The 16,016-nt window shown below is 40.8% G+C and overlaps 1 protein-coding gene across 1 annotated transcript in view; it reads left to right on the forward strand.

The window, feature by feature from the left end:
* MET (MET proto-oncogene, receptor tyrosine kinase) overlaps nucleotides 1-15,395 on the forward strand; it is a 69,472-nt gene extending 54,077 nt beyond the window's left edge. Inside the window, exons 11-20 of the mRNA XM_010186169.1 lie at nucleotides 421-567; nucleotides 2,583-2,739; nucleotides 3,543-3,683; nucleotides 6,119-6,349; nucleotides 8,736-8,816; nucleotides 9,435-9,616; nucleotides 11,177-11,286; nucleotides 13,808-13,973; nucleotides 14,880-15,016; nucleotides 15,149-15,395. Coding sequence (XP_010184471.1) covers nucleotides 421-567; nucleotides 2,583-2,739; nucleotides 3,543-3,683; nucleotides 6,119-6,349; nucleotides 8,736-8,816; nucleotides 9,435-9,616; nucleotides 11,177-11,286; nucleotides 13,808-13,973; nucleotides 14,880-15,016; nucleotides 15,149-15,359 — 1,563 coding nt within the window. The 3' untranslated portion in view covers nucleotides 15,360-15,395. The remainder of the gene's footprint in view (nucleotides 1-420; nucleotides 568-2,582; nucleotides 2,740-3,542; nucleotides 3,684-6,118; nucleotides 6,350-8,735; nucleotides 8,817-9,434; nucleotides 9,617-11,176; nucleotides 11,287-13,807; nucleotides 13,974-14,879; nucleotides 15,017-15,148) is intronic.
* Nucleotides 15,396-16,016: the final 621 nt, after the last annotated feature.

Consider the following 16,016-nt stretch of genomic DNA (forward strand, 5'->3'; position numbering starts at 1 on the left):
TTTGCAAAATAAAATGTTTGAGATGCCTTTAGTTTGTGGACGATATAGTGCCAGTTTTGTATAAACAACAGGGTCACATAGAGCTTCCTTTCTTGTGCAAATTATGCAGAAATCTAAACAGGACCAACAGGATTTATCCCTCGGACATCTACATTTTAGAAGTCTATGTGGCCTGTATGAGTATTAGTGACAGCACATTTTATCCATAAATTTTATCATCCCCTTCTGGTGTGTCTGTCAAAATCTCATTTACAAGAAAAAAACTGATACATGTGTATTGACAGGGAAATGTAAATTTGCATTGGTCTTTTATTTCACAGTTGTTTTTCCATTAAACACATTTTCCAAGGTAATAAAAGGGCTTCTCCTTAACTTTTATGAGATGGTTATGTAATATGAAATTGATTTTTTTTTTCCAAGGGAAATTATATTGATTCAGAAGCTGTTAAAGGAGAGGTGCTGAAAGTTGGAAATAAAAGCTGCGAAAACCTCCTCCTGCAGTCGGAATCAATTCTGTGTACAGTTCCCAGTGATCTCCTGAAATCCAACAGCGAGCTGAATATAGAGGTGAGGCAGCTACACCACACATGAGATATTAATGCCATTTTTATTATCATTCCCAATGCCACTATTTAATCTATAAACTTTAAATTTAAACCTAAGCCTATGTTTACAGAGATATCTCTATCTGTGTTTGTTTGGGATGGAAATTCAAATAATACCGACTGTTGTAAAGAAATATTATCATCATTGTTTTTATTACCTGTTTGTACAGAGACTTTCTGGAGTCATAGGCACAAAGCAGGACCTGAACTAAGCACAGAAATGAAATGGTAGTTGTTAGTCCAAACACAAGAGGAAATATATGGGGAAGAGCAGAATGCTATAGTGGAGCAGGGTTACTTTGGAGCTCACACGTTCTTTTTTCAGCAAAAATTCTGCTGCAACCAAGAGGATCAGATCCTTTCTTAAAGATTTTTTTTGTCTGCTTTTTAGAATTTCATTTCTATTCATTTTGTAAGATGCAGACACTTAGAACAAATGTTTGAGCTCCACTGTTGTTCTAAAGGTGGTCTCACCAGAGTCACTTAGAGTGCTACTGCAAATTTAAATTGTAGACAGTTTTGACCTACTGAGTCATGGAATAAAACACAAATCTTTCAGCATCTTTGTATTTTTTTTAAATCTAAAAAAAGGAAAATCACAGTGTAAGGGGAATTACCTTTAAACTATTAAAATTGCTGATCATGGACTCTGATTCACTGAAAACAGTGGAAACTGTGCCAGTCACTTAAGTGTGATGAGGATGAAAGTCTATGTAAGCTCTTTGGAGCCGAGGCCGTCTATTCTTTATCTGTCTTTATGGCATTCATCCTCAATAGGATCCCAGGCCATGAATGGTATTCCTATGTGCTACTGCAATCTAATTAAATAGTAGTAATTAATTTGCTCTATTAATACAGTAAATATTTATTTTAATTTCAATTTATTTTGAAAAGTACAAATTAAATTTCTTGGATGTATCAGGCAAACTGTAAAATTAGATGCAGCTCTGCTTTTGGTGTATCTGTTTCCCAGACCTGTAAATGCCTATTTTCATAAAATATTTGTGCATATGTTGCAATCTGTACCTGTTCCTATTTTTGCATATGCAACTGGAGCTGGCTCTGCATTCAGTCAGTTCTACCACGTGATATTTCCTTAACCTCTAGGAAACAGATATGCGTGACGTATTTTGTATGCAGAAAAGAACATAACATTAAGGGGTTAAATAAGGTTTCTGCTTGTTTACTGGCAAGGAGCCTCAGAAATTGAAGTCTGCCCAGCGAAGAAGAAAATATGCTCTTTTGACGGGCAAATCCATCATTACAGTACCCAGAGGAATGAATTCCACAGGAGGAAGAGAAGAGATGGCCAAACGCATTCCAACTGACTGAGCTAGTGCTGTGTGACCTAAAGCAGTTTTTCCCTGTTAGCTGTGTGGTGTTTGTTTGGTTGTTGATTTTTGGGATTGGTCTTTTGGTTTTGTTTTGTTTCTTTAAACGGTGACAAGCCAGAAGCTGGCAGGGGACAGGCTCACGTGACCTTGGGAACTAAAATGCAGGCATGCTGTCAACAGAGTTTGATGCTGCAGTGTGTTTATGCCAGAAGGACAGAGATTAAAGACATTTGGGCTAGGTTTTTTTTAACATACATCTCAGCCCATATATTCATAGGCCTATACATTTCCCTGCACCATTTGAGTACAAGTCTGAATTTAGCATTTTGAACTAACATCTGGTAGCAGTGGGACCCCGTTATCCAGAGAGCGTGTGTGAGTGCCTGCCATGTGTGTGGTGTAGCACATAATAGCTGTGTCACTACCAGGGCTCTTGGAGGCATGTAATGAATCATAAAAACATAGATCTGCTTTCATGTACACCAATATAATAATTTCTCCACTCCCAGTGTCTTATCTCAGTGCAGCATCATGCAATCAAGATTTAATACATACGGGACATATCAGCTCATACTTTAGTACTAGTAGTCTACTTCTTATTTGTCTTTTTAAATACACTATTTTTTTTCTTTGTTTTTTTCAGTGGAAGCAAGAAGTTTTGTCAACAGTTATAGGAAAAGTGCTGATCCGGCAAGATCAGAATTTCACAGGACTGATTGCTGGAGTTGTTTCAACATCAGTTTTAATTGTGATCTTTTTGGTGTTTTTCCTCTGGAGAAGGAAGAAGAAACAAATTAAAGGTCCATCATAGTCAATTCCATCAAATAATTCCATGACTATATCTTATATTTTAAAAACAGACATCAATTTATGCTTTGTTTAATTACCATGCAATGCCCTCTTGTAACCTGCTAGCAGAGGTTTCGCAATCAAGTCCAATGTTCAGTTGCATTTTGGTCCTTGGCTTTGCTGAGCTGGGTGAAGGGCCACGCTATGCCTCAAGAAGAAGGATTTCAGAGGAACTCTGAGCTATTAGGAAAACTTAGAAACTTCTTTTCCCCAATCAGCCTCACAAGAGGGGACAAGTAGATGACATGCATGGAACCATGAGTACTCAGCTTCATCCAGCTGTCTTGTAGTCCTCCAGGCTGTGCCTAAGCTGTGCAAGACGCAGAGTGCTGTGGTGTCCTGGTCTCCTGTTCACCCAAATCAGGAACCCTGGTCAGAGTGTGCCTCCTGTCTGGCCCCCATGTCTGGGTTTCCTTCCAGTGGGAACTGCCACAGTACACAAGGGGTTAGGAGGAGGGGAACTGGTACATAACCAGGTCTTGTTCTGATGCAGCATCACAGTCAGATCATGAGGCTGGCTCCAGAGACTTCAAAGCTCTCTTGGATCTTAGAGTGTGCCAAAGTGCAGAGCTTTAACACAAAGTTACAGCATATCTTGTGCTGTACAAATAACTCAAGTGCACGTCTGCTTCAGCAACAACTCGACCCTCTTCCCAGCAGAACTGAACATTTAAACTTCAATAAGTACCTGAATGAATGTTGGCACACAGTAAACATGCGAGGTTTCCAATATTTCTTTCTCCTCCCCTTTCAGATCTGGGAAGTGACCTGGTGCGCTATGATGGCAGAGTGCACACTCCTCACCTGGACAGGCTGGTGAGCGCGAGGAGCATAAGTCCAACGACAGAAATGGTTTCAAGCGAATCTGTAGACTACAGATCGACTTTCCTAGAAGGTATGCTTCTGTTATGAATCTCTACGGATAATACCATTTTATACAGCTTGCTTCTCATGTCTTCAGATTATAGCTATTTTGATAAATATCTTAATTTAACAACTTCATCTGGTTTGCCTGTGTCTCCACTGTTTAGGACTTTCATGTGTTCAGAGGTTTGCTATTTGAACTGAGCTTCTCCAGTGCTTCCCAAGATAATTAAGATAATTAAACTAAAAAAATTAAGATAATTAAAGGATTTTTATTTTTACGCAGTTTGGAGGAGTATATGAAATACTATTAGTAAAAAGATCACTGTAAAGTATGCTCCATAATTAACAAGGAGCTGGTGGATGTAATGATTTTGAGTTATCGTGGGGTTCATCACACCATGTGCAAACCCACTCTGAAAAAGTGATTTTCAGGACAGCATCAAGTGGCTGCAGGTTTAGTACATCTCAGTGACTTCATGCAATCATTATAAAGCAGTTCTGTCAGCCCAACATGGGACATGAAGTTTTGTAAACTGATATTCTGTTGTTTGTCCATGGATTTCCTATAAAATGGCATGTTGTAGGATGCAGAAATGTTCGTTTCAAATATTACGCTAAAGGGATATGCAAACTGACAGACTGAGTGGAGATCCATGTGTGCTGGGCTGCCAGGATCAGAAAACACTCTGTTCACTTTCAGGGTTGTGGGCATGAGGGAAGAATAACCCTATGCTGAGTACATTTTAGTGCCTTATAACAACATTTTAGACTGGGTATTCTCTAGAAGAGCACTCTGCTGCACTTAACCATACCACTTTAGGTTGAACGTGCCCTTTAAGAAGTGTGGAGCCCATGTTCTGCTATTACCAATAAAGAGTCTTTAACTATTAGGAATTACCAAATTCTGATATTTGAGATATCACAGGTATTTGTTAGTCTTGGTGTAGACATAGTCTTGTACTATTTCAGGTGCTGCTGTATACAACTCAACAGAAATCACTCAAAATCCTTATTCCATCTCTGTAATCCCCAGTCGTGGAGCTGTTGGGGAGCCAGGCCCGTTCCCAGCTTCCTCTGATTTTTTAATTGCTGCCACCAGCTCGCACAGGAAGTCTCTTGATTGTAAGATTCCCAAAGGAAAAGGAAAGCTTGTGCCACTGGTGAGAGGAGAAAGTGGTGCACGAGGCCAACCTGTGCAAAGATCCTTAGTGGGAGGTAAATCTGCAGTGGTCCTGGGGCCACTGCGCACTGGCAGAGCGTAGCAGAGAGTGCAAGAAGGAGGTGCATTCACTGGATGCTCCTGTAAGGATGTTCATGTCACTGTCAAAGAATAAAATGACAGGAACCGTGCAGATTTACACGTAGCAGCTGTAAATTTTATTTTGCAACCTTGGCTAGCGTATTTAACTATGATTATTAAATAGATATTTACACTTGGTGACATAAACGTGGCTTCAGAAATCTGAGTTTGTATTTTTGCTTCTAGCTAGAGCAGGACTGAGTTTTTCTCAGCACCTAGAGCGATAACAGCACTATGTGAAAATATCCCAAGTTTCATACATAAATATATAAACCATGTCTGTACATGCTTTTACTCTTTGTAATAAAATATCTGATAATTTCTGTTGTTGGATTTATTCTCTTTTTTCTTTTTGACTCTGGGCTAAATTCTGCTCATTGACTCCACTGGAATCATTCCAGACTGAAATTGGTGTAAATTAAACTTTATTCTTTGATTCTATTACACAAAATACTAGAAAAAAAATCTTTTCAACAAAAGCAAGTTAAAATACCTGAACAACGTGCAGTCGACAGAAATAATTTTCTCAAATAAGTACTCTTTGCTTGACTGAAACATTTTAATTTCTGCTATTTTAAATCAGCTGGCTCATGTTATTTTCATGAGTAGCACCAACTGTATTATCTTCAGCAGTTACAGGATATGAATCACCTCTAGGCATTTCCCTGGTTGAATATTTACCATTGGATAAATATAGCTAGTCACCAGGAGTTTGGAAGCCTTCGTGAAATGTAAAGTTCCCTACCAAATTAGAACTTGACAATAATAAAAGGTTTCATGTTTTTAATTGCTCACTACTTCCTCCTCCTGTACCGCTGTCAGTTTTCCATTTTATTCTTGTTGATCCCAATTACTAGAAATGCTATAACCTACGCTTGGCAAGAAGTGACAAGGCTTCATTCCATCCCCTCAGAAAAGTGGAAGTTTTGCCATTTACTTTCATAACAGTAGAGCTGAGACAAGCACAAGTTTCTAGTGACACGGCTTTCCTGGAGTTTGGCAGATTAGTAATGCATATTTTCATTTTCCCTTTGTGACCAAAACTTCTGCAGAGCCAAGCCACTTCCAAACTGATAAACTCAAACTCTGCTTACCAATGAAATAAAACTCTTTTTCCAAGGAGAAGTCTGAAAGGATTACAACAGTTTCTGTTTATCTTGCAGATCAGTTTCCAAGCATGTCTCAGAATGGATCGTGTAGACCTGCCCAGTATCCTCACTCTGACCTCTCCCCAATTCTGTCCAGCGGGGACTCGGATTTAGCCAGTCCACTTCTCCAAACCAATGTCCACATTGACATCAGTGCCTTAAACCCCGACTTGGTCAAAGAAGTGCAGCATGTGGTCATTGGTGCTGACAGCCTGATTGTGCACTTCAGCGAAGTCATAGGAAGAGGTGGGTACCGCGTCTCTTACCTGCAAACTGCCAAAAACCTTCTTTTTGCACACCCATTCATTATAAACCATTTGGAATAAGGTGCCTGCACTGAGGTTTTTCAAGCTTTTATCTCTTCCAACACTGCATCCCATGCACCAAGTCAAGGGGAGAACCAAGGGGCTCTCCTTTGAAGTCAGATGAAGGGTTGCACATTTAATCAGTTGGAGAAGGCAGCAGAGGGAGGAAGGAGTCTGCCAATTAATGGGGCTCCTTTGAACTCAGAGACTTGCTAGTTCCCCCTCAACTGTCCCACTCTAACCCTTCTCCAGGCTACAGAAAAGCTCAGCCAGGGCTTCTGATCCATGAGGTTGCAGTGCAGGAGTAAGGCTGCTGCAGAGTATCACAGAAGCCTAAGGCACTCGCCTAAATGGCAGGGGATGCCGAGGCAGGAGTGCCAGCAACCTTGAACTGGGAGCCTGAGGGCTGGCAAGATGTCTACACCACCCAGAAAACTCTGCCAGTCACCAGTGCATTCAGAAAAAGTCCCCGTGGGCCAGGTGAAATGCACACACTTTTTCCTTAGCAAGTTTCCCCTTGCTCTGAGGAATTTACTGTTTGTTTCCTCTGTCAAAGGCTCTCCATTGCCCCATTCCTCTGTCATCCCAGCTGCAGTAATGAGTGGCTCCTGATTCACTTCCCCTTATTTTTCTCACTGATATAACAAGAGCCCCATTTTTCTTAATGTCTCCCATCACTCCTATTCCTCTGCATCTCCATAAGCAGGTTCCCTTCTTCTTTCATAGCCCGAGCCAGTATTTCTCTTAGGGTTGTTTATTAAACCCTGTACTATTGAGTACCTGTTAGCAACCCAAGTAGAAACCGGATTTTCGGTACTTCTGCAGATCATGCATGAGAGCTCTCTTGTTGAGTATCGGAATACTGATAAAAAATTGGCTATAAATTATATTCCTAATGTCTCTTCTGCAGGAAAATAGCCATAAATCAAACAGTGTTTCCCTTCCATGTATTACACTTCATCATCCCCAAAGCAAGGGTGGGCCTTTTCATTTTCTTTCTTGTTTCAGAAAAGGCCAAGTAATTTCCCATTTTTTAAATGTTGAAAAATATCAGGACTGACACTGATATAATTATCTTTTTTAATTTTCTCCTCCATAACTCAAAATGGGCTAAACCCAAAAATATTTCAGACACACCCGATCCAGGCTTTAGGATTTGTGCCCAGGCTCCAAACAATCTGTGTTCTGACGGGATTTTAGTTGCTTTTGTAAAACAGACTTTTGTATTAATTTTACCCTGAGCCAAAATCAAAGCCAACTGGGCTCTCACCAGCGCTAATGATTGGAACCTCGCAGAATTAATCAGACAGTATTGTTCTTTGCAGAACTCACACTTGACAAAAAAACTATTTTGCTTTCTAACTGCAAATGTCAATATCTTAAAACGGTCCAGTAAATGACTGGACTTTCCTGTGAAGGAAAGCCACTATTACCTGTACATAATTTCATCTGGATAAATCGATGGACGTGCCTGGAGCTCAGAGTTCTCTGCTTGTCCTAAACAGGTCAAGCTGACTTCTCACAGTGTGCTTCCCTGCTCTGCAGACTGCCCCTGTTATGTGACAGGAAAGCACAGGATCAGGCAGGATTTCTGTGTCCCTGGTGGTTTATTTCACTGGTTACACCATCAGCAAGAAGGCGCATTTCTCTCACCATCTTTTAGTGATACTTTGCACCAGGAACTAGGCCACAGCAGAGACCACAGACTGGTGCCTAGTGATGGGGTCAGTCTGTGATTAGTGGAGCAACTCCCAAACCTTTTGTGGCCAACACGCCACTTTTAATGCTCAGCATTGCCCATGGAAGAGAAAGACCTGAGAAACCCTAAGCCCACAGTAACGCCCTCCATATGCAACTTTCTGCTGAAGAGCACCAAGGCTGTACAGCCTCGTGGACCATTTGGCATGGGTTTACAGACACTGGGAACCACGGATCCCGCGGGCACATCACCTCCTCCAAACTGCCCTCCTTTGACAAATAGCTGACAGGAGAACATGGTGGGAATGGGCTGCCATGGTTTTTGTGTGCATGGTTATTACAAGAATATGAAGCAGTTGTGGCACCAGCCTTGTCATTATTTTAGACTCTCCATCTAGGTCAAGAAATATCAATTATGCTGCAGATAGAGTTTTCATTTTATGTAATGATGGTTTTATGTAATGATAGTTTTATGTGTTAGTTCTGAAGTATACATTACAAGTGTTGGGAATTGGATAGACATGGAGTGTGATCATTTTCTTCATAAGCATAATGGCTACCCAGTGGAAAATACCAGAAAGCTAATTTCACTTATTAAAGCTAATCTTTCACTTTTTTTTTTATTCCAGGACATTTTGGGTGTGTGTACCATGGGACATTGCTGGATAACGATGGCAGGAAAATTCATTGTGCTGTGAAGTCACTGAATAGTGAGTTACATGTGTAATAGTAAGACATTACCATAATTCCAAAGATAACAGGGGTGAACTAATTAATTACAGTGAAGTGTACTTTCACAAATAAAGATTCTTCGTTGCAGCTGGATCAGATTTATCTCTGGAGCAATTCCAATTACTTTAGATTAGCACAAGGCATTGATATACATTTGTGCATCAAATGAAATGCCCATGTATTTCCTCTACAAAGAAAAGAGCAGAGGAAAATGAGGGAAAGGCAGCGTCATTTTTTATTCTACTGACTACTGAAGATTTGTTTTTGGAAGTTAAATTGGTAAAGAGCAGGCAAAGCTGCTGAAAAATACAGGAAGAGACTATAACAACATTTATTAAAGGCTTTACTCAAGTGTTGTTATTCAGTTGTAAATAATTCATAATGAGAAAAGGAGAAACAGAATTTAAATCACCAATAAACTGTATTTGGTCACTGAGAAAACCGATGTGCACATAACCTAGTTGTAATGCAGGAGGTGGTGATCGTGTTTGTAGCTTCTCATTATCACTTTGTCGTGCAATGAGGTGCTGTACAGAAATGAACTGTAGTTTGTTTGGGTTTCTTTTAATTAATTCATTTATTACCGGATTTCTCAGGGATTACAGACCTGGAAGAAGTTGCTCAGTTTCTGAAAGAAGGGATAATCATGAAAGATTTCACCCATCCCAATGTCTTGTCTCTCCTGGGAATCTGTTTGCCCAATGAAGGATCCCCCTTAGTTGTCCTTCCATACATGAAACACGGAGATCTTCGAAACTTCATTAGGAACGAGACTCACGTAAGTACCTGGTGAGGTTTACCAAATGGAAATACAAGTCTGGCCACACCCTGCTCCTACACCACAGCTTGTGAGCTCTAATAATTACGTTACGTCTACAACTTGCCACTGTTACTACACCTTAACCTTTAGCACTTGCCCAGGCTGGCACCGAGCCCAGCCCCAGCGCTGCTACTCCTTCCCTTCCCCCTCAAATTCCTCTCTAGAATGTTTCCCAGAAATTATCAGCAATAAGTATTTCTCATTTCCCATCCATAAGCCTCTATAAACAAATGTGTTTACGAGATCTAAGTCAAGGGGCCCAACCATCTGCTGGTTGAAGCTGGCATATCTCTGTTGACTTCAGCACAGCTGTGCCAGTTGTCACCATCTGCTACTTGCACTCTTAGGTTAGGGATATTCCTGTCCAGCTAGAGACACAGTCTCATTATTAGCAATATTTTTTCTTCTTATCATGAGAGAGAAAACCAGCAATTGTTACACAAACTATGAGTACTTTCTTATCGGAGATTTTCCCCATTTTCCTTAAGACTGCAGATTTCTCATACTTGAAAGCAGTATGAGACCACAGCTCTTGCCTCAGATGGTGTAAATCCACTTTATACTGCAGTATTTCACCCATTTCACAGTGCTAGGACAATATAAAATGACTTTTGAGCCCATGGGATTTCACCCCTGCCTCTATGGCAATCAAGAGTAGCCAGTAAAATTTTTTTAAAAATACATCTTGACAAATTATTGGGGGAAGTTAAGCTTTCTGAGGTAGGGATCTGTTCCCTTTTGAGTTTGTTTCATTCTAGAATCACCAGGGACCTTGTCTGTGAATAGTGCTATGGTTCTTCCTGAAACAAACAGAATAAAGCCGCAGTTGAACAGGATTGTTCCACAGAATAAAACTACATGGAACAACGTCAACACCACAAAAATCTGAGGGACCTTACCATTACAGAACAAGTCATGCTGTTGGATAAAATAATTACAGTTTATTATTATTTCTGTATTTAACGTTTTCAGAAAGGCCTAACCCATGCATTGTAGACCAGCAGAGTTACCAGTCATGGTGGAAAATCTTCCTCTGGTAACTACCAGGGTCTCTTTTGCCTTTTCCATGGCACCATAATGGTGATAGCTTGCACTTCTTTTGCCCCAAATGGGGACTCTCTCCTTTCTTGGTCATTTCCAGCTGATGAGCTCCAGGTTCATAGTTAGCACCTTCTACTGAGTTTCACGCTATTACTCTAAGCTCACAAATTTGAATTTTGTGGATCAGCTGTGATGTTGAGGTTTCAGCACACTGTTCCACTTCCCAGCCCACGTCATGCTGCTTATGCTGCGAACTCCACTCTTCTGGAGTCAGTCAGCTTTGATGATTTCCTAAAGTGTGTTTCCTCACTGGAGGTAAGAAACTGGCCTAAGCTTACCTCAGTTTTATTACAAGCAGCGACCTGCCTTGATCATTGTGGTGGCAAGATAGGTGTGTCAAAATCTGAAAGTCACAGCAAAAAAACGGCAGTCCTTGGCTTCTTCACTCATTGTATCACAAATTTGTGTATTTTACAGAATCCAACAGTAAAAGATTTAATTGGATTTGGCCTTCAGGTCGCAAAAGGGATGAAATACCTTGCAAGCAAAAAGTTTGTCCACAGAGACCTGGCAGCAAGAAACTGTATGTAAGTACAAACATCTAATTCCAGCCACGTTATCACACTCTTCTCTGTAAGACAGTGAGATGAGATAAATGAAAGCTTCCAGGTTCCTCGTTTTTTAGTCAAAATAGGATTTTTTTTGGTTGTTCTATAATTATACTTATGTTTGTCATGCATACTGATGAGCTAGTCAGCTTGCTAAGGACTCTCTTCTTACACATAAGCTTTTTTGAGTGTGGGAAATAAGAAAAGCTGAGGTGAAAGTGTAGTCTCTCAAAATCATTGGTTAGAGAGTTTAAAAGGCATCTCCTAAGGGAAGTTAAGCTGCTGTTGTCTCAACTTGCTGTGCTTCCACCCAACCTCTTCAGAAGGAGCATGTCTCTGCTGCCACACCCAGGAGGAGGGAGAGGAGCACAGGGGAACTTCGTGAGAAAAACAGGAACACAAAGAAACACCAGCGAGACCTCTTGACAGTAATCTTTCATTACATGAGTATGAGCTTGCTTTGGCTCAGTTGCACACACAAATTAACTTTCAAAAATCAGAGCATGCAAAGAATCTTCCTAGTGTCTGAGTAGCCAGACAGTTCAGTTCACACAAAGACATAACCGATACAGGAGTTGCTGATACTGGTATGCTGATTCATCACCTCTGTTGTGAATTAAGGAGGTACAGGGTTAAACACTAGAGTTTATTTTTAGCATGTCATAATCTGGAACTCAGGCTGCAAAAAGATTATTCACCTGTGACATCAGATTTCCTATTCTTTTGAAAGGGTGCACACTTGTGCAGCTGAACAGCCTCTGAAAAAGAGCATTTTCTTACAGCTGTTGTTTTTTTAAGGGAAGAAAAAAGCCACAAGCAACATGATTTTCAGGTTTCCTCAGAAGAAAGAGTTGAGTTACTGGATAGAAGACCTGGTTCATCTAATCAGAGTCCAAATGGTGGCAAGAGGACCTTCCCTCTGGCCTACTGTCTCTTCCTGGAGTGAGGTGGGAACAGCCACCAGGGTGTCCCACACTGCCAGCTGAGTGGCTGCTTTTGTCACTCCATATGGCTAAGCACTTCAGAGCCTGGAGAGCCGCTGCCACGTGAGAGGAAGATGTAGGGCTGAAAATCCACATTCCCCAGTGGCCCTGTGCAATCAGCACTCAGAACCACAGCCCCTGTCATGGTGGTGTCCTCCAGAAGGGAAGCCAGGATGCAAATGCAGTCCCCGTGGACTCCTGACTCTATTCCACTATCCTGGAAGAGGCTTAGGAAGCTGCTATGGCATGAACTGTCCCCTGTTGACCCATCAAAGTTCCCACCTACTCCCTTCATTGGTATCGGTTTAGTTATTACTTCAGTAAATACAACAGATGGTTGTGTGCCATTCAGAAGGACTGGCAGCAGAGTTGTCCAGCCAGAAACCTCATCAATTCAAAACAGGGAAATGACAAGTGTAGAGGCTAAGGGAGATGGGACTGTTTAGCATGAGATAGCTCAGAGGGATCTTAGCCATGTGTATAAATACCTGATAGGGTGGAGTAAAGACAATGAAGCCAGACTCTTCTTAGTGGTGCCCAGGGACAAGCCAAGAGGCAGTGGGCACAAATTGAAACAGAGAAAATAGCATTTAAACATAGGAAGAAACTTGTATTGCAAGGATGGCTGAACGCTGGCACAGACAAGTTGTGGAGTCTCCATCCTTCGAGATCCTCAACACCCAACAGGTCGTGGTCCTGGGCAATATGCAGTAGCTGGCCCTGCTTTGATCACAGGAAGTGGTGGTGCACTAGATGACTGTCAGAGGTCCCTTCCAACCTATGCTGTGTGATTTTGTAAAGAAGCCCAAAAGCAGGCATTTGCTGTGGCCTGGTCTGCACATATAGTGAAGGACAGGCTTATGCATTTCAACACCCAGGCTCTATCTATCTCTTTTCTGACTACAATAGCACTTATTAGGACAAACATCAAGCTTAGGAGGAGCAAATCTAGGGAGATCTTCTGGTATGACTGAGCTGTAACCCCAGCAGAACTTTCCTTATGCCACTGTTCTTTCCCAGTACAGACATGAAACACACCCTTAATTACAGGACTGCCTTATTATATACAGGCAGTCACTGAGATAATGATAGGTCCTTCCTTATCCAGACTGAGTGAATAGGAAAGGTGATGCCTTGACTTGAAAATGAAAATGAGAGGTTTCTAAGGATATGGAAGAAGAAACAGCTGTGGAAGAAATGATGTAGCACTCCATCAGGATGTATAGGCTATTAGCAAAGATCTTTTTATACAGAGCAATTGTTTTAAAAGAACTGTATTTCAAATTATATTATCAAAACAATATCCGTAATTTCCTGAGTTCATTCACTGTGTTAAATGGGTGTCAAATATACTTTGCTGCACTTTTTGTTTCACTGTTACATTAGTTAATATACCCAAGATAAAGTACTGCCTTCCAACGGCACAGTCTCAGAAATGCAAGTCACTCATTATAATTCTCCATCACTGTAAATCTCACCTGCTCAGTTGCAGATAATACATTTTGTCATTTCTCTAGGTTGGATGAAAAATTCACTGTCAAGGTTGCTGATTTTGGTCTTGCCAGAGATGTCTATGATAAAGAATACTACAGTGTGCACAACAAAACAGGAGCTAAACTACCAGTGAAATGGATGGCTTTAGAAAGTTTACAAACTCAGAAGTTCACAACAAAGTCTGATGTGGTAAAGTTCATACATATTTTTATCACCTATTAATTTATCTTATACTGCCCGAGGCATCTCTCTAGTATTTAATGAATGGATTGACTCCAAACCAGAACTTTTATTTGAATCTAACTTTAGTTCACATAAGAAGAAGAGGCTGTTTCTACACACAGACAGGCTGTTTGTCCCAGTCGCAAAGCAGCAAGGTGTTGACCTGATTATCTGTTACTGCTCAGGAAAGAATTAGGAGTTCAGTCTCACTCCAAGAGAAACTAAGGGCATTCCAAGAAGCCAAGTTGGAGCTGAGCCCTGCTCTAGAAGGGGCTCTGGAAAGCTTGACAAAACAGGTTAACTTTGACACTCGTAAAATTTACTAGTTCTCAAAAAGACTTTATTTGCTTTATAAATACATTAAATACTGCCTACAGCAATTTCAAGTATTACCTGGCCATTTATGAAGAAAAAATTCTAAGATGAAGTCATTACTTGGCTGGATCACTTCGTATTTTAGCTCTCCTTTCAATCCAGATTCAAATTAGCCTGTGATGCATAGAATTTTCACCACATATATTCTCTGCAGTGTGTATTTACACAGGGTTAGTCAGATCATCAGCTCATGTAAATTGGCAGAGCTCCATTAACCTCAGAAGAGGTCTGCCAATTCATACCAGCTAAGTAGCAGGCCTATAGACTTTTATTTTCTTTCATTTACTTAGTTGAGTTTCTCTGGCTCTAATTTAAGTGGCTCCTCAAGTCCCTGCAGCATTTATTAGCCCACTTAAAAGCAAGCTGAATGCAGTAAAATAACTTTTCAAAGGGAAAATCCATGCATTTAAATGCTTAAATCTGTCAAACCATCTTCTAAAACTGGAATGTAAAGCCCTCCAACCCTATCACTTACTATTTCTTTCTTTGTTTTCTTAGTGGTCCTTTGGTGTGTTGTTATGGGAACTTATGACAAGAGGGGCACCACCTTATCCTGATGTAAATTCTTTTGATATAACTGTTTACTTATTACAAGGAAGAAGGCTGCTACAACCTGAATACTGCCCCGACCCACTGTAAGTAAATAGTTTGCAAAGCCTTCTGCAAATGCTGCTGATTCTGATATTATAGTGAGACTGTGGGAGGAAAGAAGTTTTGGGGGTTTTTCATGATTTCATAATCAAACCCTTCTTCTATTTGAATGGCAGGTATGAAGTCATGCTGAAGTGCTGGCATCCAAAACCTGAGATGCGCCCAGCATTTTCTGAACTTGTTTCAAAAATATCCACAATCTTCTCCACTTTTATTGGGGAACACTATGTTCATGTCAATGCTACTTACGTCAACGTGAAGTGCGTTGCTCCCTATCCTTCTCTTTTATCGTCACAAGACAACACAGACATGGATGTTGACACATGACGGGTATGTCTGAAGTAGAGGAAAATCCATTCTCAGTTGTACGAACAAAAAGCGAAACATTTTGTCCACTAGTTTTTACTGCCCGGTCTTTGTGAGAACACTGTTGCACATGTTCATGTTGTTGCCCAAGTTGCACTAGTACAAGGACGTGATATCATCTTGTTTAAGGCCATGGGATTCTGTAAACCATCACAGTCATTTCCAAGTATTTGGACAACTGCATCAGTTTTCCAACTGGAAACATTGCGTGTTGCCACCCAGAGCTGGTTCCCACTTGCTCTCATTAATGCGTGCTCAGACCCAAGAACAAAGATTCATCATTAATGCCATGAAGGAGAAAGTGGAATACCAATCAGTACGGCTGGAAGGACTGTTACTGTTGCATGTACTTGAGGATAATAAGCAGCGCAGAAATGGTTTTCATACAAAGGCTCAGACAAACAATGAGAGTGACAAGAGTTGAAAATGCATTTTCCTCCCGCTCAGTCCAAACTTTGGATTTTTGCACTACATCAACGAAGTTTCTTAGCACAAAGACAGCCAGGAGAGCCAGCCTCATGGCAAATGTCTCAACAGAAATCAACATTAAAAAAATGGTGTGTGGTAAAATTAGTATGTCAGCCTTGCCAGTCCCCTGGTGTAGTCAGACGGTACAGA

The sequence above is a fragment of the Mesitornis unicolor genome, unplaced genomic scaffold (assembly GCF_000695765.1).
Source record: "Mesitornis unicolor isolate BGI_N332 unplaced genomic scaffold, ASM69576v1 scaffold42756, whole genome shotgun sequence".
Lineage (NCBI taxonomy): Eukaryota > Metazoa > Chordata > Aves > Mesitornithiformes > Mesitornithidae > Mesitornis > Mesitornis unicolor.